The sequence below is a fragment of the Megascapheus bottae genome, chromosome 31, assembly GCF_031878675.1.
Source record: "Megascapheus bottae isolate mThoBot1 chromosome 31, mThoBot2.hap1, whole genome shotgun sequence".
In the NCBI taxonomy this organism is placed as follows: domain Eukaryota; kingdom Metazoa; phylum Chordata; class Mammalia; order Rodentia; family Geomyidae; genus Megascapheus; species Megascapheus bottae.
In genome coordinates this window covers 10,712,162-10,736,235 of record NC_143539.1, presented here as the reverse complement: position 1 = coordinate 10,736,235, position 24,074 = coordinate 10,712,162, and the positions used below count along the sequence as shown (strand labels likewise).

Genomic DNA, 24,074 nt, shown 5'->3' with positions numbered 1-24,074 from the left:
TATGGCACACACACACACACACACACACACACACACACACACACTTAGGTAATTAGATCTCACAACTCTAGATCTTAATTGATAAGCAGGAAAATAATGAAACACCTTTTTACTAATTCTATCCATATATGTATATATATATATATATAATGCATGCATAGCTGTATTCTCTAAGTGAGGCACAGGATGAGCAAAGTAAAATATCTTCAAATGGAGAGCAAATGGATCAAAATTCACTTTTCAAAATCAGTACCTTTTTTCATTTTCTGTTTTTTTTCCCCCAGCCTTTTAAAATTAAAACCTAAATCACAGGAAAAATTGAAGACCTAAAATTCTTTATACATTTGCAAAATGTGTTAGCATCTTTGATTAGATCAATGAATATTTTTTTCTTGAAAAAAAAAAGACTGAAAACACAAATTATATATGCCTGATTGGAACCATTTTCCCCCCTCTGTGGAATTAGGGAAATTTGGAAGGAAAAACAAAATCTTGACTATGTGACTAAGAAATCTCTACCTTTGTGGAGTCCCCATGTGTGTTTCTGCAGGAATTGACTTTTGTGATCATCCTTGCTGGTTTTGACCTTGGGAGAAGGCTGGTTAGGGTCCCTGTTGAGGGTGGGAGGCAGTCTAGAAATTAGCTCTTCTCCTGCCTTCAGCTTTGAGTACAAGACCTTGAAGGCTTAAGACCTCTACTCTTACCACTTGGGCCCTTGTAGAAGACTGCACTCTAAAGGACAGTAAAGGACCTTCACCTGCACAGGGCATCTTAAGAGTTGGCTCTCTAGCTATGCTAAGAGTTCTACATGGGGCATCTATCCTAAACCAAAAGTTCTAGAGAGTTCTGTAACTTTACAGAAAGTTACAGAAAGTGAAGACCCGGGTTCAATTCCTTGATACCACATACATAGAAAAAGCCAGAAGTGGTGCTGTGGCTCAAGTGGTAGAGCTCTAGCCTTGAAAAAGCCCACGGACAGTGTTCAGGCCCTGAGTTTAAGCTCCAGTTCTGGCAAAAACAAGGTGCAAGTGGCAGTGTGGTTCAAGTGATAGGGTGCCAACCTTGAGTAGATAGACCCAAGAGAGAAGGAGAGGCCCTGAGTTCAAGCTGGAGTACAGACAGAAAGATAGACACACACACACACACACACACACACACACACACACACACACACACACCAGGGATGGAAAGTTGTGATAGGCACTCTGTCATTTTGTGTAAGAGAACGTGCTCTGGTTTTGGTGTGTGGTGATGTCTTTGATCCAGTTCTTGGTAGACAAGACACAGCAAGACAGCCAATGCTGCTTGATTCCATGTCGTCTGTTCCTACAGATGGGGAGGGGGTGACACATGTGTAACAGCTCACAGCTCACTTGTGTACCACCTCCTGTGACATCTAGGTTCTCTTTCTCTCTCCTTCCTTCTACCCTCTCTCCCTCCTCCCCCCTCCTCCTTCCTCCTTTCTCCTTCCTTCTTCTCTTCTTTCATGTCCTCTCTCCCTCTCTCCCCCTTCTCTTGCACTGTCCCAAAGTTGTATTCAGGGCCTAGGTGCCGTCCCTTAGCTGACATTTTACCCTGCGGGGCACATGCTCCATTTCTGAGTTTTGTGATGGTTCACTGGTGATAAAGCGTCTCATACACTTTCCTGTCCAGGCTGGCTTTGAACTGCAATCTTCACGTATCAGCTTCCTAAGTAGCTAAGGTGACAGGTACGAGCTATGTGGTAGCAGACATCCCACTTTGTGGAAAATTCTCCTTGGCATGGGCACCAACGGATGCTGAAACTACTTATTCCTAAACCAATGGATTCTCCTACCCCTCTTCAGATTGTTCTTCCTCTTTCTGAGAAGCACAGTGCGCTCTTTCCCTCCCTCCCTCCCTCCCTCCCTCCCTCCTTCCTTCCCTCCTTCCTTCCGTCTTTCCTTCCCTCCTTCCTTCCCTCCTTCCTTCCTTCCTTCCTTCCTTCCTTCCTTCCTTCCTTCCTTCCTTCCTCTTTAAAATTTTTGATTATCTTTAAGAAGGTATACAAAGGAGGTGCCACTTAAAAGGGGTGGGTGATATTTTTCTCTCTGCTGGTAATTACAAATTTTTCTCCCTGCTCTGAGCCAGCCCCACAAGCCCAGGGACAACCCCAGCCTGTGCCTCCTTTTTTACTCCACATCGAGGACAAGCCATCCGTGTGTGTGTGTGTGTGTGTGTGTGTGTGTGTGTGTACCTTTTTGCCCAGAGTTGCAGCAACCTCATCACTTTTCCAAAGCCAGTGCCCACAGTGTTGGGCTGTAATGAATGGATAGTCTCACCAAGGGCAGGCACCATCTCCCCCCCTCCCCTGCCCACCCCCATCCCCCCCTCCAGTAGGTACAAGGAATAGAACCGCTATATCCATTGGAGCAAGTAAGAAAAATTTCCCATTCTCCACTTTGGCTATAAACAATATACGACTTGCTTTCTCCTTACCCTTTTTGACCCTCTACGCCGTATACATATTTATATATTATTCATAGTGGATTAAAAATGAATGTGTTTTTTACTCAGGCTCTATGGCATCGTGACAATACAAATTAACAGATGATGTACTTACTTTTCGCAGGGCGGGTGATGGAAGAGGTTGAACAGCCTCAGAATGAGAGATAGAGAGAGGAGCGTCGGGGGGCAGTGGTGGGGAGGGGGGTTACCCACGGGACTCCTACAGGGCTCTGGGCACAGGAAGATCAGAGTGTGCTGTTCCTGGAGGGGTGAGAAAGGCTTGGGGGCCAGGCATCAGTGATTCCTGCTTGTTATCCTAGCTACTCAGGAGGCTGAGATCTGAGGATCCCAGTTCAAATCCAGCCAGGATAGGTAAGTCTATGAGTCTCTTATCTCCAATTAAGCGCCCACAAAAACCAGAAGTGGCACCGTGGCTCGAGAGCTAGAGCAAAACTGGGCACTAGTGACCCACACCTGTAGCCTTAGCTAGTCACAAGTCTGAGATTGGAGGATTAGGGGTCAAAGCCAGCCTAGGCAGAAAGTCCTTGAGATTCATTTCCAGTGAACGACCAGAAAACCTCAAGTGGTGCAGTGGCTCAAAGTGGTAGAGTGCTAGCCTTGAAAGCAAAAAAAGTTCAGGGACAGTGCCCAGGCCCTGAGTTCAAGCCTCACAACAGACCGAAAGAAAGAAGGAAGGAAGGAAAGAAAGAAAGACATTTTGTGTGTGTGTGTGTGTGTGTGTGTGTGTGTGTGTGTGTGTGTGTGTGTCATTGGACTTGAACTTGGCCTGGGCGCTGTCCCTGAGCTCTTCAGCTCAAGGCTACCACCCTATCGTTGAGCCAAGCCCCACTTCCTATTTTTTAGAGGTTAATTGGAAATAAGAGTCTTAGGTGCTTTTGTGCCCAGGCGCTGGCTTTGAACCTTGATCCTCAGATCTCAGCCTCCTGAGTAGCTAGGATTACAGGCGTGAGCCACCATGCCCGGCTGGAAGGAAGACTTTGCCACTCTTCTGGCTTCCAGAAGGTTCTATGAGCATTCACCTGCCACTTCCTGCATGGAGCTGCTTTACCCTGCTGACATGTTCTGAGGGGTGGAAACAGTCCTTTGTTGTTGTTGTTGATGATGATGATGATGACATTAAAATCTGCTTTGACTTATGTGTCCTCCAGCCACAGTGGTAGGTTTGGAATAAAGAAAAACTGAGTTTCAGTGGCTCATTGAAGACTGAGACAGTAGTTGTGAGACAAGGAAGAATTCCATGTTGATGGATATAGAAGGATTGTGCAAAAGTCCTGGGGCAGGAAAGGGTAATGCACTGGGGGAACCCTGTGTAGACGGAAAGTAGCAACACTGTGGAGATCTTCCGGTACCTTCCACACACACCTCCTCAGGCTTGTTTGCTCATCAATAAGCAGTTCACAGGAGGATAAGTAGGTGAACTGGCTTTGTCCTGAGAGTGGAGTCAGATATGCAGATGAAGGGATTTGTGTTTTTTTTCTGTGTGTGTGTGTGCACACACACATGTGTGTGTGGTGTGTGTGTATACATATGTGTGTGCATCTGTGTGTGTGTAACATTAGAGGCAGAAAAGTATCATTTGTGAACCAAATCCGTCTATCGTATGTTTCTTTTCTTTTCTTTTTTTTTTTTTACAGCTGGTGTGCTAAATATAACTTTCACAATTGTGAAAAAAAAACGGTGGGGGAGAAAAATCTCCCTCAAAATGGGAATATTTTATCACACCTGAAAACCACACAGAATGGAAATTCTGGTGTCCATAAATAAAGTTTTGAATTTTATCACTTTTCTTTTTAAAAAATCTAGATAATCTGTTTTCTTTTTCATTTCTCAAAGCACCTATAGAATATCTCAGATTTTTTTTTGTTGTTTTCCTTCTAAACCACTTCCAATCTAACTCTTTATACAAAGAGCTTCACAGGTATCCAGGATGCTTTTCGTTTTTGTTTCGTAGAATTGTTCTTGTGAAGGTGATGTGCAGAGGGGTGACAGTTAGGTAAGTCAGGTCAAGAGTGCATTCCTTTTTGGACACTGTCATTCCTTCCTTCACTCTCAGTTTTCCCCTCCTGCCCCCCCCCCCCACACACGAGTAGAGAGTTCTTTTTCCACATAGTGTCCAGTGACTGCCACCGCTGTCGTGATGCACCTTTGGTCCCTCCATTTCTACGTGTCCCCTGACCCTCGCAAAGACAGATAAACACACACACAAGACAAAAGAAAACCAAAGCAGCAACAAAGACGAAAGCCTCATGTGTCCATCTCCTGGAGTTCATGTTGAGAAATAGTATTGTTGTGGGATCAGATCTCGCATACGTTTTCCATGTCAGTCGTCTGGGAGGTCTGGATTCAAAACCTGTTAGAAGCAGCGTACTGGTGGCTCACTTCTCCTAGCTATTTCACAGGCTGAGACTTGGAGGATCCTGGTTCAAAGCCTGGGCAATCAGTGGATTCTGCAAGACTCCCTCTCCAAAGAAACAGCAAAAAGCAGGGCTGGAGGCATGGCTCATGCGGTAGCTCTCCAACCAGGTGTGAACAAGCGAGGCATGAGTTTAAGCCCAGAGCCTGGCAAAACCAATTAGAAAGGGAAGACCTTTGAAATCCCAGTTTATCTGCCTCAGATACCAGCTGCTTTTCTCTATTATTATTATTATTATTATTATTATTATTATTATTCTGTATGATTTGGCAAATCTGTAGGATCTTATGACCCCGTTGTGGTGGGCCTGGTGTGAGCAGGTACTGATCAGCTACATCTGTTGTTTGTTTTTCTCTCCTTCGCAGGTCACAGGCCGTTCCAGTGTCGCTACTGTCCTTACAGTGCCTCTCAGAAAGGGAATCTAAAGACCCATGTCCTCTGTGTCCATCGAATGCCTTTCGACAACAGCCAGTACCCTGACCGCAGGTTCAAGCGCTCCAGAGTGGACTCGGAGACCACTGGGAGTTTTGAGGAGCCCCTGGCTGTCAAGGTCGGGAGCTTGGTGGAGCTGACAGAAGAAGGTGGCAAGGGCCATGAAGAGAGTCACTGAACAGAGTGTGTGTGGGGCCTCCGTATCTGGCAATAACACTTTATCCACATAGAAGAACGAAACATCTGCTACACCAGTGTGTTAACTGTATTCCAAGGGGGGAGAAATCGTGTCTAATCCTCCCTGTGGTTAGTGTATAGAACATTAAAAAAAAATTAAAAGATATCTATCTATATAGTAAACAAAACAAAACAAATCCCCAGCCCTTGAATGTGGCTGGTAAATGGTTACTCAGCAACAAGAACTTCCAAATCTTACAGAAGAGAGACACACCACACACACACACACACACACACACACACACACACAGAAAGAGCCTGGAAATGCCCAATGGCCTTCAACTGGAGAAAATTGGGGAAGGCAGAAGGAGGGGACTTTCAATGTATCATCTGTCCCTCAAATCATGCTCTGAAAAGAAAAAGCAAAACCAGTAGCATCTCCAGGAGTTCCTGTGGATTCAAGAGATGGAGGGCTGTGTCTTGGTGGCTTTGCACATACCTCTAGAATCTGACACTGCACAGGTGACTCAGGAGCTGCCAGAGGAGGGGGTGCTGGTGCCTGGAAGGCTGAAGCAGCCACCACAGGAAAATCGATTCTCATGGTGTCACTTGGTGGAGAAATCTTAGCCGACCCAGGACTGGGAGTGCCAGGGTCCCCGCCAGCTTTGCAGGGATAGCTGCCCGAAATAGGTTTTGAAAAAAATCAAAACAGAGACACATTCAAGTCAATCAATGGTCAGGAAATGTCCGCAGACAAATAGCATAGCAGGTTTGATGAGCAATTTCTTTCTTTTCTTTTTTCGAGATCAAATTACATTATTGAGGGAAACTTGGTTTGGTTTTTTTTTTTTTTTCTTTTTCTTTTTTGGCCTCTCTCCGTTGTCTGTCTTGCTTTTCAAAAGATTTCTTTTGGATGAAGAAAGTTGATATTAAAGAAAAATTGTAGAGGGCATTATATGAAATATTCGTAGGAAAACCTAGCCAAGCCTGTCATTAAGAGATGGATGGTTTTTAATTGTAATCCATATTATAAGAGTAGAAACATTGTTTTCTATTTTGATTCTCCCTCAGAATCCCTTCCTCCTCCCCCAAGGTCTAGGCTGGTACTGGGGCTTGAACTCCGTGCCTTGGCTTTTTTTTTTTTTTTAACAAAAGGCTGGTACTCTAACCACATCTCCGCTTAAAGCCTTATCTTACGGTAGTGAATTGGAGATTGAAGTTTCATGGACATTCCTTTCCAGGGTAGCCTTGAACCATCATCTTTAGATGTCAGTCTCCTGAATAGCTGGTATTATAGGAGTGAACCATTAGTTTCTGGCTCTATTATGATTTTTTGAGGACTTTTTACTTGAATAAAAACTGATCTATCCCCATGATCAGACTTGGTTTTAAATATAGTTTTGCTGTGTTCTACAGACAAAACATTAAAACGTTCTTTCTCCCAGTTTCTTAGGAATTACCTTGTATTAACATTACATACCTGAACATCTAGCTGTCTTTCTTTAATGAAGAAAATGGAGCTAAAAATGTCTGTTTTTGTAAAAAAAAAAACACCAAATATGTTCTCTATTTTTGTAGATTTTTTTTTCTTTACTGATTGGATGCTCCAGTTTTATCAAGTTCTCCACCACATGGATAGAGAGTTTTTCCTTTTTCTGTTTTGAGAGTCAGTCATAGCCCACTAAAGTCATTTTTCACATTGGTGCATTTATATAGACAGAGCCCAGCTTGCTCTTGAATCTGCCTCAGTGGTGTAGAATTCCTCCTCTTCCCCACTTCCTTTGAAGGACAGCAAACTGGCATGGATGCTGGAGAAGGGATGCATTTGGAAGGTATTAACTTCTGTACAAATCATTCTGATGACTTGAAAGAAAAAAAAGACTCAATATTTTATTGCAGGCTTGGAGCACACATAATAATAATAATAATGATAATAATAATAATAATTTTAAAAAACCCAGGGCCTTAAAAACATTAGCTCTGCCTACAGCAGTTTACAAAAAAAAAATAAAAATACTAAACTGCAATCAATGTAAATAAGATTCTGAGTGCTGTCCTGAGGCCAGAATGAAGCTCAGGCTAATATGGGATCTCGTTGGCATAGGCGGTAAAGGGGTAGAGGAAACCTTGAAGAAGATGTCTGGGTATAAAGGAATGTCATATGCAACTGGGACCCATCTGGCAGAGTGCAGGCTGCTTTCTTGTTCTTTCTAGATTAGTTCTCACTGCCTTACTGAAATTGAGTGGATAAACTTAATGCAACTCGTTTCTATGATCCTAGATTGAGAGAGAGAGAGAGAGAGAGAGAGAGAGAGAGAGAGAGAGAGAGAGAGAGAGAGAGAGAGAGAGATTGAGAGAGAGAGAGAGAGAGAGAACGCGAAAGGAAAAATAAATAAATACATGAATAAATGGAGGTATTATTGAAACTTTTGAACTGTAGTAAGCTTTAGGGTTTTAACTGCACTGCTGTGTTTGGTGTCTGTGACAACCCCTTGCTTCTTGTGTGTGAATTCTGCCTTTGGTATCTTAGCAAAGAGAAGTTAAAAAAAAAAAAAGAAAAGAAAAAAAGAAGAGTAAAAAAAAAAGAAAAAAAGACAAAAGAAAGGAAAAACAAAAGAAAAATATAAAACAAGGAAAAAAAAGCAAAAAAAAAAAAAGAAAAAGAAAAACAGCCGAAAACAAAACAAACAACAACCAGAGCTACATTCCATTTCTAGCACTTTGGGAAGCTCTGAATCTTCATTCCTGTCTTCTGAGTATCACCTGATGCTGCAGGCAATAATTCTTTTTGGTGACACTGGGACCAGCCCTTCTGTGTGATGTGTGTGTGTTTGTGTGAGTGAATACGAGTGGGTGTTACTTCCATTTTGTCCAGTGCACCTCTCCCCTGTCCTTACACCCCCCCCCCAACTCTGACACAGGCCTCACTCCAGCACACTTATAAACTTGTAATACACGCAAGAGACAGTATAGAGACCCTGTGTCACTTTCTGAATGTCACCAGGTCCTCATATCGAAAACCGTGTCAAGTTCCCGTGTGATTCCTGTAGTCTGTGATGATGAGCATAATACTGTCTACATTCCTGCGCAAAGAGAAGTCTTATCTTGGGACAACTCTGAGATCCATAGAGTTAGAAGGGTTTTTGTTGCTATGCTTGTAACCAGTAGACAACTTTGTATTTAAAGTTTATTCTTGGTCATTATTTATTATTATAATACATCAGTCGACAGAACTTTATTCTGGTATAGAAAGTATTAAAAGTTTTTTTTTTCTTCCAGCAATGACTGTTTATTTTGTTTTTAATTTCTGCTGTTAGAATAAAATGTCTTTGAAGCAGTTGTGATTTTATCCAGTGTTTTGTGTGTTAATATTCAACCTCCAGAAAAAAAGATAAAGTTGAAAAACACACATCTTTACCTTTTTTTTCCCTATTCATTTGTTTCATACCAAGTGGCTGAACACTTTTTTCCCAGAACATTTTAGACTCTGTCAAGATGTGGTCAAAGTCCACTGTGGCTTTTCTAACCTTACACCTTTTTAGGTGGATGAATATTTGTGCATAGGTACTGTCTTAAGCTGTGTGCATGTGTGTGTGTGTGCACGAATATTCAGTGTGCCACAAGTGTGTGCCTAGGTTATATGCAACAGCTACGTTTTGATAGAGTTGTAGTAAGGTAAAAATTATGGAATATCCACATTCCTCACTTTAGACATAATTATATAAAATACCCAGGACATTGGGGTGTATTATTCTCTTTTACTGGAAAACCCGATTTACAAAATAATTACGTGCAAGGAAAGTCCTTTACCTCGAATTATCATAGGAGGGTCTGTATTCTTTCTGGAGAGGAGAAGGAATAGAAGAAAATATAATCTGGAATCTAGGATGATGGAAAAAGCAGATACTCTCTTGATATGCAAAATTTCCTTTGGATTATAATTATCATTTATTATTACTATTAGTTCTTCATACTGATCCTGGGGCTTGAACTCAGAGACTGAGCACTGTCCCTGAGCTTAGTTGCTCAAAACTAGTGGCTTACCACTGGAGCCACAGCTCTACTTCCGATTTTCTGGTGGTTCACTGGAGTCTCATGGACTTTCCTGCCTGTGCTGGTTTGACCCATGATCCTCAGGTCCCAGCCTCCTGAGTAGCTAGGATGACAGACGTGAGCCACCAGCACCCAGTAAAGGGATGAATTTTACAGTCTGGGAATATCTCAAGAAAGCTTCTATAATAGAGGAAAACATAAAGCTGAAAAGAGCAACATTGTTTAGAGACCATATATGTGTCCTATCAAGATATTCTGGAGTTGGGCAATGTCCTAAACCACTGGCAGATTTGGCACAGGATACAAAAGTTATTAAGCTTAACATCACACCCTCATGGGATCCCTTGCTAGATACCCAATCTTGAATCATTTTAACTGTTCCTTGAGTTGACTGATCACATCTAGAGAAGCCTAAGAACAGACTGCCTTCTGGTGAGAATGTTTTGTGCATATTTGGTTAGTCTTGTAAATGCGTGGTTTTGCCAATTGTGGTGTAATAACTTCTGGGTAAACCGGGAAATGAATTTTATGCTTATCAGAAAGCTGGGCACTAAAAATAAGCCTGGGTTTCAGGAAACTTCTCTGTGGTCTCAGCGTGGGGGGGAGAGAGTATAAGAACCAGGGATATTCATCTTCCTCAGGAAAAGATCCACTTCGATCAGTGTCTTCAATTTTAATTCACAATTCACACACAATGGAAGTATTAACAACTCTTGCCATTTTTTTTCCTCTGTGTGCCAGTACTGGGGCTTGAACATAAGAGCCTGGGTGCTGTCCCTTTGCTTTAGTTTTGCACACAACTGGTGTTCTTTCTTGAGCTGTATCTTCACTTCTGGCTTTTTGGTGGTTCACTGGGCTTTTCTGCATGGGCTGGTTTTGAACCATGATTCTGACAGCTAGGATGAGGCTGAACTGTTAGTTCCCCGCTGTGCTTTCAGCTCTGGTGGGAAACGGCTCTAGTGTTGTTTCTACTTTTTCCCAGCAGGAAGCTGCAGAGCTATGCCCTGTTAAGTGACTATTTTGTGTAGAGAAACTTTATAAAAAGATGATCACCTTGTTGGCTTTCGTTCCCTGGATTTGCACACGCTCCCCTCTCTGCTGAAACATCTGTAGTACAACAGTATATTATGGTATATTATGAAGAACTCACCTGGTGTCTTGTAAGCCCTATTCCCAGGAAATTAGCATTCAATATTGTGATTTTCATTTCAAGATACAAGGGCTAGGCATGTTGAACCAAAAGAAGAGGTATGTTTCCATGGGAAAGGAAAAAAAAACCATAATAAAACCAACCTCATAATGTAATGCAATACTAAAACTGATGCTTTGGTTGGGTACCAGTGGCTCACATTTGTCATCCTAGCTACTGAGGAAGCTGGGATCTGAGGACCATAGTAAAGCCAGCCTGGACAGACAAGTCTGTAGGAGTCTCCTATCTCCAGTCAAACAGCAAAAAGCCAGAAGTGGAGGTCTGGCTCAAGTGGTAGAGCACTCATCTTGAGCAAATAAAAGCTCAGGGACAGCACCAGGCCCTGAGTTCAAGCCCCAGGAGTGACACATACATACAAAAAATGTCAGCCACGCATACATTCTATGAAGGGCAACCCTATTCTAATATCTTCACCTGTTGGTATTAAGAGAAAAGAGTTTTTTGGTAAGAGGGAGGGGGAGACACAAATCGGGAAAGGCAAAGCTTGTGTGAACAGAAAATTCACAAACCAAGAAGGAGGGGTGGGGGGAGAAATTTAAATGATCCTCGACCGAACTGTTTTGCTGTTAATACAGAAATACAGTGTAAGACACATTTAATGGGCTCTATTTTTTATTATACTATGCTGAATAATTAAGTTTGAGGCTAAGTGTCACATGGATTTATCTTTTAATTAAAAAAGCATGGTTCACGCATATTTGAGTGGTAGTCCAAATAAACGCAATATAGAAATTTATGTTTGTTTATCTAGGTGTTAATTACCTAGAGATTGTTCTGGATTACTTCTTTTTATAAAGTGTCATAGGCTGGTGTCAGAAGGAATAAAGCTTGTCCAGAGAACCTTAGCTTTCGCAAACTACAGGGTTGGCCTGACCTGAATGAGAAGAAAAAGATGTGGTGGGGGCAGTGTCGGGGGGAGAGAAAAAACCAACTTTGGGGAATCTTGGTGAATATTGACACTCCTTATTCTAGCCACATCAAATAAAACAGTCGTTCTAGAAAAAAAATATTCCTAAGACATAAAGGCACAAATATATCTTCGTTGTTTTATAGCCTGTTGTCCACAGCTATTTATAAAACATGTGATTATTTATGCCTGGGGTTATGAGGAGTTCGCTGGGAGAGGCTGGAAAGGAAGCTCTGTTAATCCACTTACCTGGAGGTGGAGGAGGGGGAAGACTTACCCCTCCCCTTTCAGTGGGACCTGGGCTGGGGCAGGAAACTGGGCCACTGTGATTTGTCCAACATGTGTCAGCTTTTGCTGGTCAGAGAAAGAAAGAGAGAGGGAGAGGGAGGAGTAGAGGGAGAGGAAGAAAGAGAGAAAAAAGGAAGGAAGGAAGGAAGGAAGGAAGGAAGGAAGGAAGGAAGGAAAGAAGGAAGGAAGGAAGGAAGGAAAAAGGGAAGGAACTGGTGTCTCATCTTAACTACTCAGGAGCTGAGATCTGGGGGTAAAGGTTTGAAGCCAGCCAGGATAGGAAAATCCGTGAGACTTTTTATCTCCAATTAATCATAAAAAAAAAACGGCTGGACGCAGAGCCATGGCTCAAGTAGTAGAGCTTCTGTTAGCCTTGAACACAAAAGCTGAGAGATGGAGCACCCAGGCTCTGACTTCAAGCCCCAGGAATGAAAGAAAACAAAACAATAACAAGCCAGGAGAAAGATGATCACAGCCAAGCATCAGTGATCACGTGGGTTTGAAATCTACCATGCACCTAGAGAAAGACAAAGCAGAATTCCTCTACACCATCCTTGATCTCCTGGACAGAGGGGTTTCGGTCGGTCCCAGTGGTTTGTTCCTGGATTCCTTCTGCTTCTGTTCAGTAGCCAGAAAATTATTTCCATAGGCCCTTCTGTGCAGAGAGGGAAAGAACCCCACGACAGAATAGGAGTCAAGGGTAGGGGCAAAGCTAGTCCCCCCCTGAGCAAGACGTGATGCCAAACCAGGGCACTGGAGCTGGGATGGAGGTGTTCTCACATTCTAAATCTGTCTGATACTTGCTGCAGAGGGAGGGGTTTGGTCGCAGCAGGTGCCACCCCCAGGCCAGGGAAGAGGGCACAGGAAGAGTGCCAGGATCCTGCACTGCACAGGACCACAGGGACACAGGACTCCTGTTCCTTCTCCAACACTGGGGACAGCAGCCTCAGGGCTTTACTGACTTTATTTTTGTGTTGGTCCTGGGGACTTAAGCAGGTCCCAGGGGCCACAGAAGCCCAGGGGGTCAGGAGCAGACCCAGAGGTAAGAGTGACTTGGGGAGGCTGGATTGGAGGGTGGGCAGAAGGGTGCAGGAAGCCACTCAGATAGGTTTGGGAAAGGAGGTCATTGTCCAGAAATGACATGAAGAAATCCACCTGTTGTCCAAGAATAATGAGATATACAGACTATAATAATATAATATCCATGGTATGCATTAACTAATCTATAACTAATGAACTAAATATGTAAATATAATAATGAATACATTTATAGGTTTTCATATATTCACATTTTATGAACATTCATATATGTATATTCATTTATGTGAATATTTATTATGATAAATTACATATTATATGCTCTATAGCCATTATTTTCTATTACATATTACATTTTATAATAATAACATAACATATGGTAATATATTACAATACTAATTAATAACACAATAAAGTATATTATGTTATCATATATAATATACTGTATGTAATGATATGTAAGATAATAAATATAATAGGTTTGTTATATATAATATATAGTATATAAATATATAAACATAAAATAGAAATACATAAATATGTAATAGAAATACCTTACATATAAACATATTTATAAACTATTATATATTATGTATACAGGTTTTTATATATGTGAAGTTCACCTAAGATAATATAAAGCCAAACTGTGTGATTCAGTGGTGTGATTCAGTATTGAAAATGTGGTACAATTCATAATAGTTTTATGTTATTCTGAAATGTCTTTTTTTTTATCTCCAAAGACACTGGGACCAAGTAAGCACCTTGCCCATCCTCCTCTCCCCCCTCTTGATTCCCTGGAGCCACCACACCTCTGCATTTCACATCAACCCATGAGCTTTTGCTTCTTGGCACACTCCCTCATTCATCAATGTGGCCAGGTGTTGGTGGCTCACACCTGTATCCCAGATACCAGGGAGGCTGAGATCTGAGGATCGCATATTAAGGCTAGCTTGGGCAGAAAAGCCCATGAAAATTGCTATCTTCGATTAAGTACCGCCCAAAAGTCAGAAATGGAGCTGTGGTTCCAGTCGCAGAGCTACATCTTTGAGTGAAAAAGCTCAGGGGCAGTACCTAGGACAGGCATACACACACACACACACACACACACACACACACACACACACACACACACACAGATTCATCACATACACTCCTGCTAGTCCCTACTTGATGTGGTCTTCACCTTCCTTTGCAGATGGATGCCATCTATCTACCCAAGGGGAAAATGGATTTTGTACTTTGGACATGCAAAACCTGTCCCTGTCCCTTAGGTTGAAGTGTAAATAGCACCATTGGATATTTCATCCAATCACCAACTTCTGTCTCCTGGCACAAGTAATCATTTGGGGATTGCCTTTTGGGAGGCTGGAGGGAGAGTAGAGACTTCCACAAACATCTTCTGGCCACATGAAGGACTAAGTGAATTACTTACTGAATAAAGGAAATCTCTGCTCTTATGAGCTGTGACTAGAATCACAGTGATGAGGAGGAGGAAGAGGAAGGAGAGGAGAAAGGAGAGGAGGAGGAAGAGGAGGAGGAGGAGGAGGGATAGGAAATTCTCTTGACAGATGATAGAAATGCCTGCAACCCAAGCAACACATAGACCCAGCTAATGGTAGAGCATTAGCCTTGTCTAGGAGAGCTTGTGTGTGCCCTCCTTGCCTCTGGTGGGTGAAAGATCAGGTTCCAGTGAAACACATTCCCCTGCAGGGCTGGCCAGGGCTGGCCCTTCATTTACGTTGTGCTCACTGAGCCCAGTGCTGGGCCCAGGCTGGAAACTGCCATGGAGGGGGGCAGGGTGGCACACCTATGTGTGTAATACACACACCTACTGCCTGGGTGTGCTTGCAGACATGTGATTTCCTGAGCCAGGGCATAGCAAGTCCTTCACAATCCTTCTTCACCCCCCCCCCATTTCCATTCCAGGCTATGTGTGCCCACTTTGTACCAGGGGATGGGCAGGGAGAAAGGAGCCTGGCAGAGAAATCCACAACACCAGCCTCATCCCTCCTAGCTCCCCTCTTCAGTGCCACTGACCCCAAAGACCGCATTCCTTGCCTGTGACCCAGGGGGCGGGGCTTAGGGTCAATGTCTCTTATTAATGCCTTTCCATTTCTCAGTTTGCTGACTGGGGTGATTTTCGGTGAGGTGCACATAAATACTTCAAAAATAATTCACTATGAAGAGGAACACTTCTGGAATGGATGATGGCAGGACGAATTAAACGCTTTATAGGGCTGGGTGTAAATTATTTTAATGCATGTCATAGATTCCCCCATGGAGAATCTGCCTTCCCCCCCTCAACACCCACTAAGGTCATGTCTTTTTAGCCTCAGGGCCTCCAGAGGGTGCTGGGAGCAGGAGGCTGCTCTGGGTTGGGATGTAAATATTTCTCTCTCTCTCTCTCTCTCTCTCTCTCTCTCTCTCTCTCTCTCTCTCTCTCTCTCGATCTATTCCTTCTAACCTGAGGAAGGGACAGGAACGTGTCCAGGTCTGGCCAGGAAAAGCCATGAGACAGACGAGGCAGGAGGAGAAGATTTGCTAACCCACATGACAGCCTGACCCCCCAGCCCTGCCTCTTCTCCATTGTCTGATGGCCCTGCAGGGTAGTGAGCAGCAAGCACGATGATGTGTGACGCCAAGTGTTGGAAATATTTCATTTCCCTTGAAAACGTGGGGGCAACGAGACTAATGTTCTAGTTCAGGCCTTCTACAAACAATATTGGCTATTTTCTACTCTACGTGTGTGTGTGTGTGTGTGTGTGTGTGTGTGTGTGTGTGTGTGTGTGTATGAGAGAGAGAGAGAGAGAGAGAGAGAGAGAGAGAGAGAGAGAGAGAGAGAGAGAGAGAGAGAGATCTAAATGGGTGCTCTAGCAAGTCTTATCCAAAACCAGAGTTTGGTGTAAATTTGATGTTTAGGAAAATAGCCACAGTTGGTCTGTAGAAGAGTTATTCACGGAATGTTCAGAGACCAAAAGATGGTTGCACACTTTTTGTTTTATGCAGTAACTGAGATTTGAACAAAGAGGCAACTCCTTGATTGAACCACTGGGCCACTCTTGTCCTGGGGCTTTGGACTCAGGGCCTGGGCGCTGTTGCTGAGCTCTTCAGCTCAAGGCTACTGCCCTAGCCCTGGAGCCACACCTCCACTTCTGGTTTTCTAGTAGTTAATTGGAAATAAGTGTCTCATGGATTGTAGTGCCCGGGCTTGGCTTTGAACCTCGATCCTCAGATTTCAACCTCCTGAGTAGCTAGGATTATAGGCGTGAGCCACCTCGCCTGGCCAAGAGCCACCTATTGTTGTAGCTAGGATGACAGGAATCTACTACCATTCCCCGGTTCTTTCATTGAGGTGGGGGGGTGGTCTTTCTATTTTTTTCTGCTGAGGCGGAATAGACCCTTGATCTACCTGATCGAGGAAAGCCTGATCAAGGCTTTGAACCTTGATCCTCAGACTTAGCCTCCTGTGAAGTTAAGATGACAGGGTACTCTATCATGCCCAGAAATGGATCAAGATGGGGATCTTAGTTTTCAGCCACTGAAGTTGCCAAGATTTCAGATGTGAGCCACCAGCACCCAGCTTATCTTATCCATGAGTTTCTAAGTACTAAAGTAAGCTTTTGATCCTATCGGGAGGAATTTATTGCTTATCCTTTGACATCTCCCTTTGATCAGTGAGACATGATGGCAGGCTTTCTATTGCCTCGTCATCTCACCTCTCATCTCGGGGGAGAGAAGCATTTGCTCACTTAAATGTAATCACCAGGTGATAAATCCATCCCAGGAATTGGCCATACAATGACAAGCAACACCTGGACCCCGGTGTTACAGGAATCTCATGTCTCTGTAGTAGCCGTCTTCAATGTATGTCATGGTGACCAAAGAAAGGAGCGATTTGTTTTGAGGCATGTAGTTTCAGACCATGCTTGACTGGTTCCCTCGCTTCTGGGCTGTGGGAAGGCTCAGTGTCATGGTGGAAGGAAATGGAATGGCAGAGAGAAGTTCTTCATTTCATGGCAGCCAGGAAACAGAACGGGGGAAGACGGCAGGTGCTATCCCTTACAAAGGCACGCCTCCTTCTAGAAGTAGAGAGGCTGGAGTCCCAGGAGGCTTGGCTTCTGGCAGGCCTAGCAGGGTCAGGAGGCCAGATGGAACTCTTTGGATGGGCTGTGTGTCTGGTCTCAGCCGCTGATGGAACAGGAGTCTGCATCTCCAGAAGACAGAAGCATTCTGGGTATAGCAGAATTGGAAGGTGCTTCATTAGGTAAAAAAAAAAAAAAAAGGTTGGTCTTGGAGAGAAAAAACTATCATTCAGGTTCTGGTTCAATAAATAGATGGATAGATAGATAGATAGATAGATAGGTAGATAGATAGATAGATAGATAGATAGATAGATAGATAGATAGATAGATAGGTAGATAGCTAATCTAAAGTGAGCCCTGGTGGTTCACGTCTGAAAGCTTAGAGATAGAGGAGGCTGAGATCTGAAGGTCAGTGTTTGAAGCCAGCCCAGGCAGACCAATCTGACAGATTCTTATTTCCATTTAACCAGCAGGAAACTAGAAGTGTTTTGTCTCAGGTGGTTGAGGGCCAGATTTGAGCACAATAGCAAAAGGACAGCACCTAGATCTGGAGTTCAAGTCCCCGGCCTAGCATACGCGTGCATGCACACACATACACAATCTAATTTATATTGTGAGCCATGCTCTATACAAAAAAATAATAACAGAAAGGCCTAGCTAACATAGGTGAGAATGGAAAAGAAGCCGGCTCTGGGGCTGGATGAGGTGAAGGCTGGGGATTGCTTCCAGATGGTTCCTTCTCTCTCTCTTTTCTTCCCTGCCTCCCATTTTGATACAAGGACAAGAACGACTCTTATACCTGAAGGCAGAAACAGAAGGCTTCACCAAAGATTGGACAGAGAGAGCCAGACTGCCGAACACTTAACAACAACCAGTCTTCTTCCCAGAACCGGCTGCAAGCGTGGCTAAGAATAGACCTGGGAGAGGATGGTGGGATCTTTCTCCCTGAGAATTCTGCACAACATTCTCTGCTCAGCCACACAGCCCAGGGAGCTCAGGGGCTGTTAGTCATTTAGGGATTCCATGGCAAAGTACCCCAAATTGGTTGCCTTATCCACAGCAGAGGTCTTTTACTTAGAGAATGAAAGGCCAAGGTGCTGATAGATTGAGCATCTGGTGCAAGTTCATGTCCCCTGGTTTGTCGCTTGTTTGTAATAAGCCAGAGGAAAAGGGGCTTATCTGGAGTTTGTTATATAAGAGATACTTTCTGTAGCTCTAAACTTACCCAAGGGCATTGGTTTATGGGGAGAAGGGTCCACTTTGATTCGTGGGTTCAGAGGTTTCAGCCCTAGGTCACTTACTTGGCCCTGTTGTTTCCAGGCCACGGTGAGTTAACGCATATGCTGGTGGGAAGGGTGTGTTAGAAAGAGGTGCTCACCTAAAGAGAGCCAGGAAGCAAAGAGAAAGGGAGAGAGGATGGGAGGAAGGGAGACACAGAGAGAGACTGAAAAAGAGGGAGGGAAGGGGGAAGGAAGGGAGGGGAGAAGAAAGAGAGAGAGGGAGGGAGAGAAAAGAAGGAGGGAAACAATGTGTGCCAGAGAGACCAAGAGGGAAAAGAAAGGCTCAGAGAGAGATGGAGAGAGAAAGGGAAGGAAAGAAAGAGACAGAGGTGGGAGGGGCAGAGAAAAACAGAGAAAGGGAGGGAGAGGAGAGGAAGAGAGAGAGGGAGAAAGGAGTGAGGGAAGGAAGGAGGGAGGGGAGAGTGAGGAGAGTCTAGCTACAAGATGGAGCTTCCCAGGCACAACCCTACCGCTACTTCCTCTAACTAGGCCCCAGCTCCTCCATTTCCACCCTAAACCCTATCCACCACCAGCCTCAGAGCCCTCGGGATCCAAGCACCTCTGTGTCCCCTGGCATTTCCCATGCAAGGATTTGCCTCCTCTATTTTGCTGCTTCTGATCAACACTGGTTGGTCATCTGTCCCTTTTCATTTTTTAGAAATCTAATTTTACAAGCTGTTGGTCTTGAGTGTGGACGGTTGCATTTTATTAATTTGAATAATAATAGTAATAATAAAAACCAAACAACTCCGCCATTGTTTTTAATGACTGCAGGAGGTCAATCTCCCTCCTCATTTCAATAATTCTCACAGCCTAGCAGAGCCTTTGTTTTGTCTCCTCTTGTTTTTTAAGGGGGATAAATTGCAGGCCTGGGGAAAACATGTAGCTGTATAGTCTTGGTCACTAGCTATCATGGCATTTTCCTTTCTGGTCAACCTGAGTCCTTCCTGAAGACAGGGCTAGAGTCTGCAATAGGTGGTATTGCTCCAGCCATGGCTTCTCACTGTCTTCTGAGGGCATCTCACTGGGGTGCCATTGTGGACTGCATCACTACCACGATTCTGGTTTTTTATTCTCGTCCTGGGGCCTGAGCACTGTCTTTGAGCTTTCACAAGGCTAGCCCTCTGCCACTTGAGCCACAGCACCACTTCTGGCTTTTCCTGTGTATGTGATACCGAGGAATCGAACCCAGAGCTTTGTGCATGCTAGGCAAGCACTCTACCACTAGGCATGCTCCTGTCTCAAAACAGTCTTGTATGAGAATTAACAACATGCATTATGCATCTTTCCCTTCTTCTGTCTCCCTCCCTCCCTCCCTCCCTCCCTTCCTTCCTCTTTCCTTCTTCCTCTGCCCCCATCTCTCTTTCTCATTTCTGTTTCTGAGACAAGATCTGGCCTCTTACTCTCCATTCTCCTTCCTCAGCCTCCTGAGTGCAGGGATTACAGGGCAAGCACACAATGGCCATTGTTACCGCCATCTGAGTGCCCTCTGCTTACTTCTGTATCTTAGCCCCTCCAAGGCTGTGAATCCAGGACTCCATTGTAATTCTAACGGCCCCTTTTGCAAAGACACCAGCATTGGACAGACAGATCGTGTAAGTTAAAAACAGAAATAAGAATGGCCCCAGCTGTTCATTTCCTTCTCTTTGCAGGGCAGTGGCCAGAGTGATATCAGATGCCTCCTTCATCCTGGCTTGTCCTCTGGACTGCCATTTGACCTTGGTAACTGCTCAGATCCTTTGTCTGTTGTCTATGGGATCCAGGTTTGCGTCTGTGCCCAAATAGGCATAACCTTTGTTGGGTTATTTGTGTTCATTTCTGAAGCAGGGTGATCGTAAGTCTCTGAGGGTCTGTGAGGAAGAGAAATGGAGGGGATAGGGGCATGGGCCGGGCTAGGTGCCAGCCTTTCTTACCGAGGGTGGGCATCCTGTACGCACGCATGGGGTTGGGTGAGCCTGCTAATGGATGGACTCGGCTTTCCCATTCTCCGCAGTATTCTTTTAAAGTAGATCATTATTTCGTATAGAATAACTAGTGTTATCGGGCCGATATGCTTAAGGCTAATGAGCCCATGTCTAGCATCTGAGGAGCCAGATAACAAGACATGTTTTTCTCCATTGGCTTCTATTGATGTATTAATTAATGAAATCCAAGATTCCCCTTTGAGCTGGAGGAGTGTTTAAATCACTCTGGGGCTGTACATAACATCCCGCCATCCCCTCCCCTCTCTGGATACCATGTGCTCAGTGGGGCTGGGTGCTGGCTGGGGTCTTCCAGTGGCCAGCTGGGCCCAGGTGGGAGCAGAGTGAAGACAAGTAAGAAGCTTGTGCAACACACCCAAGGAATCTCAGGGTCCCAGCTCCCCCCCACCCCCCCGGGAAGAGCTTCTAACCAGTTCTACCCTCACCATGGGCCACAATGGTGTGCACACATGTATTATACACAGGCATATGCACACACATGTGTATGCATGCTCATGTTCACGTGTAGACTCTAGATTCACACCTGTACACACACGTATTTATACACATGTCTCTATCCATGTGTTTATACACGTGTACAGGTGTACAATATATACACACATTAGTGAGTCCATACTATCCACACACAACTTTGCATACTTGCACACACGCAGGCACACATGTATTTACACACATGTACAACACACAGGGGTCTATGTACATGTACTCATGTACATACTATGTTCATGCCTATACACATACATGTACGTGCTATGTTTCCAACTGCATGCACACACACGTATACACTATGTTTATGTGTTTGTATACATGTGTAGGTAGGTATATAATATGTACTCACACATATGAACATATTTGTCTATGTACATACATGTTAATCCAAGTATGTACATACATATGCACATATGTATTTATCTATAGACACAGCATATATTTACCAATGGATAGGTACATGTATATACACCTAGCACACATATATTTATATACTCTCTTCACATACTATATTCATGGGTTTATATGTATAGATATATGATATATACATGAGTATATACTATCTATACACATTAGGCGTATATTTGCATATATACACATACACAGGCACACACAATACATGAGTACACACACGTGTACACACACTGCACACATGCACATGGACACATACACACAAGGCACAATGCACACATATAAGCACACACATCCACATGCACAAGGAAAAACATGCATATAAATGTGGCATGGCTGCACACACACGCACACATACATGCATATTTGAAGGCATGTTTTCCTGCATTCTCCATACATCACCAGGCCACCCATGACTAAGCTTTCCCATATTTGTAACATGTGTTTCCAGGACCGTATACAGAAACAGGTAGTCCTAAGTCCTATAGGGACCCAGGTACCCCATACGCTGTACCCTACACTGCGTAGCAAAGCCTGCATTCCTGCACGTCACCAGCTCCCCTGCCAATCCAAACTCACAATGAAAGGAAGTGTCTTTTGCCACCCCTGCTGGCTCAGGCACAAATACTTCCATGTCTGTGATGCCACCTTCCAACCCAAAGGAACAAGGTAACTCAGGTCTCCTAACCCCTCTTCTGCCTCTGGTGCTTCCGTTTGCTGTCTGCCAGAGCAAGCATCTGGGGAGCCAGCAAGCATCTACAGTTACAGTGGGAAATGTGAGTCTTAGCCCCCATCTGGCACAGAGAACCCCTGCCTCTGTGGATGAGGGACAGTGGACACTGGTGACCTGGAGGCTCCCTCCCCCACTCTACCCTCATGCTTCTGGGCCACAATGATCTTAGCATCCATCTTTCTATTCACCTTTCGCACCTACACACCTACCTAGCTCATGTTTTGTGACTCTGATTCTACTCTATTTAGAATCAATAACCACTTAGGATTAAAATTCAAGGCGAACTATAAACCATAAAAGCCCCTGATTATTTCATTAGTAATTAGCTAATTGGCATTAGATATTTAATTACATGTTCCAAATATTTGATGAATTATTTCAGCTCTGCAAAGAAAACTGGTTTCCTTCTTTTTTTTTTCCTTTCCTTTATTTTGTTTTTCTTCCCTTGGGTAACACAGAAAGCCCACACGGAAAGGTCACAGGGAACTTAGTGTCTCTGGGTGGAAGCCTGCACTAGTCTGGTGCTTTTGTTCCGTTTCTGAAGGATCCACAGAGTCGATGAGTTCAGCTACGGAATGAGGGTTCTGAGCCTCTCTCTACCTTTTCCCAAAATCTTGGGACAGAGCTCTTTAATGCTTCTGGTTTTCCTCGGGAGGCATTATCTTTGCTTCTTTGATCTGTTTCCCAATACATGAAGTGAACTCGCCCTCCCCATCTCGTCCTTCCCATGGACTGCTTTTGGCATGAGTGGAAAGCAGCCAGCCTCTCACCTCATATTCTGCACTCACTCACAGGGCGACCCTCATCCTTCTCCTTCATGTCATAGAAGTCCCTGTCTGTGTTGGACACCAGATGGCCCCCACAACCTTCTCAGAAGGCATTTGCATGAGATAACACTTGGTCTCTGGCTCCTCTTCCCTGAAGGTGTGGGAGCTGTTTCTTAAAAGTAAAAAATAAAACAAAAGGGAGGGGGGGAGAGAGAGATAATTTCAGTACAAGGGAGAGGAAAAAAACAGCACAAATGTTCATTTCTATTCCTTCTGGTATTCTTTTGAGGATATTGTGCGCCAATCGCATACGAACTCACAAGTGGGCCAAATGCTTCTTGACATTCCCAGATGCCCTTAAGGACTCACACGATGAGTCACACATGGGAATAAGTCAGGTGTTTTGTTTCCTGCGTACCCAGCCCTCTGCAGACCTCAGTTTGCCTTTCTGCTCTGCAGGTAGACTAAATAAAATGGTGAAACTGTTTGGGTCTTTTAGGGTACTCTGCCCTGGAGTAGAAGGCAGAGAAGTCAAATGAATTTCCCACCATGACTGCTCTACTGCTTTTCTCTCAAAACAGATTGTGATAGACCACGGACCGGACCTTGACCACTATCCATCCCAGACAAGCTCAGGGAAGAGGAATGAATCACCCAGGACACAAGTTGCCAAAAGGGCCAGCCGGACCAAATGCAGAGCCCATGGTGGAAAGCAAGGATAGATCAACCGCTTTCTCCTGTTGTCCCTCTGAGCCACACAGAGAGGGGATCCTCAGAAGGACCCTCCAAAGACCCTTGCACCCTTGGGAAAGATGTAAATGCACATTTCTACAGACAGACTTCTTGCAGATGAGGGAAGCCGGACAGTTAGAGCAGGTGGGCAGAGGCATCCTTGGTAGGACCTAAAGAAAGTAGCATCGAGACTGAGCCCTTGCTCTGTTGCTAATTAGATCTGGAGCTCATCACTGAACTTATCTTTTTTTTTTTTCATATAAAATGGAGACCATGGAAGTGGTGCTGTGGCTCAACCTAGGGTGCTAGTCTTGAGCTGAAGATATCAGGGACAGCACCCAGACCCAGCGTTCAAGACCCATCGTCAACAACAAAGAGAATGGAGACCATAAGCTCCACCCAGCTCATGATAGATGGGGCACATGGACCTCGTAAATATGAGCATCCAAAAAGCTACAAGCACAAATCCTTGAAGAGAGCAGGAAGCTGCTTCTCCTCCTCTTTCTCGCTTCTCCTCCCTCTTTTCTTTCTCCTTCTCCTCTCCTTTCACCTCTTCTATCTCCTCCTCTTCCCTTGCCATCTCTTATTCTTCC

The 24,074-nt window shown here is 44.2% G+C and overlaps 1 protein-coding gene across 2 annotated transcripts in view; it reads left to right on the top strand.

The window, feature by feature from the left end:
* Znf536 (zinc finger protein 536) overlaps window positions 1–5,797 on the top strand; it is a 307,321-nt gene extending 301,524 nt beyond the window's left edge. For both annotated transcript variants that reach the window (XM_090323078.1, XM_090323077.1), the window contains one exon: window positions 5,266–5,797. In XM_090323078.1, the coding sequence (XP_090179204.1) occupies window positions 5,266–5,510 (245 nt within the window). In that variant the 3' untranslated portion in view covers window positions 5,511–5,797. The remainder of the gene's footprint in view (window positions 1–5,265) is intronic.
* The last annotated feature ends 18,277 nt before the right edge of the window (window positions 5,798–24,074 follow it).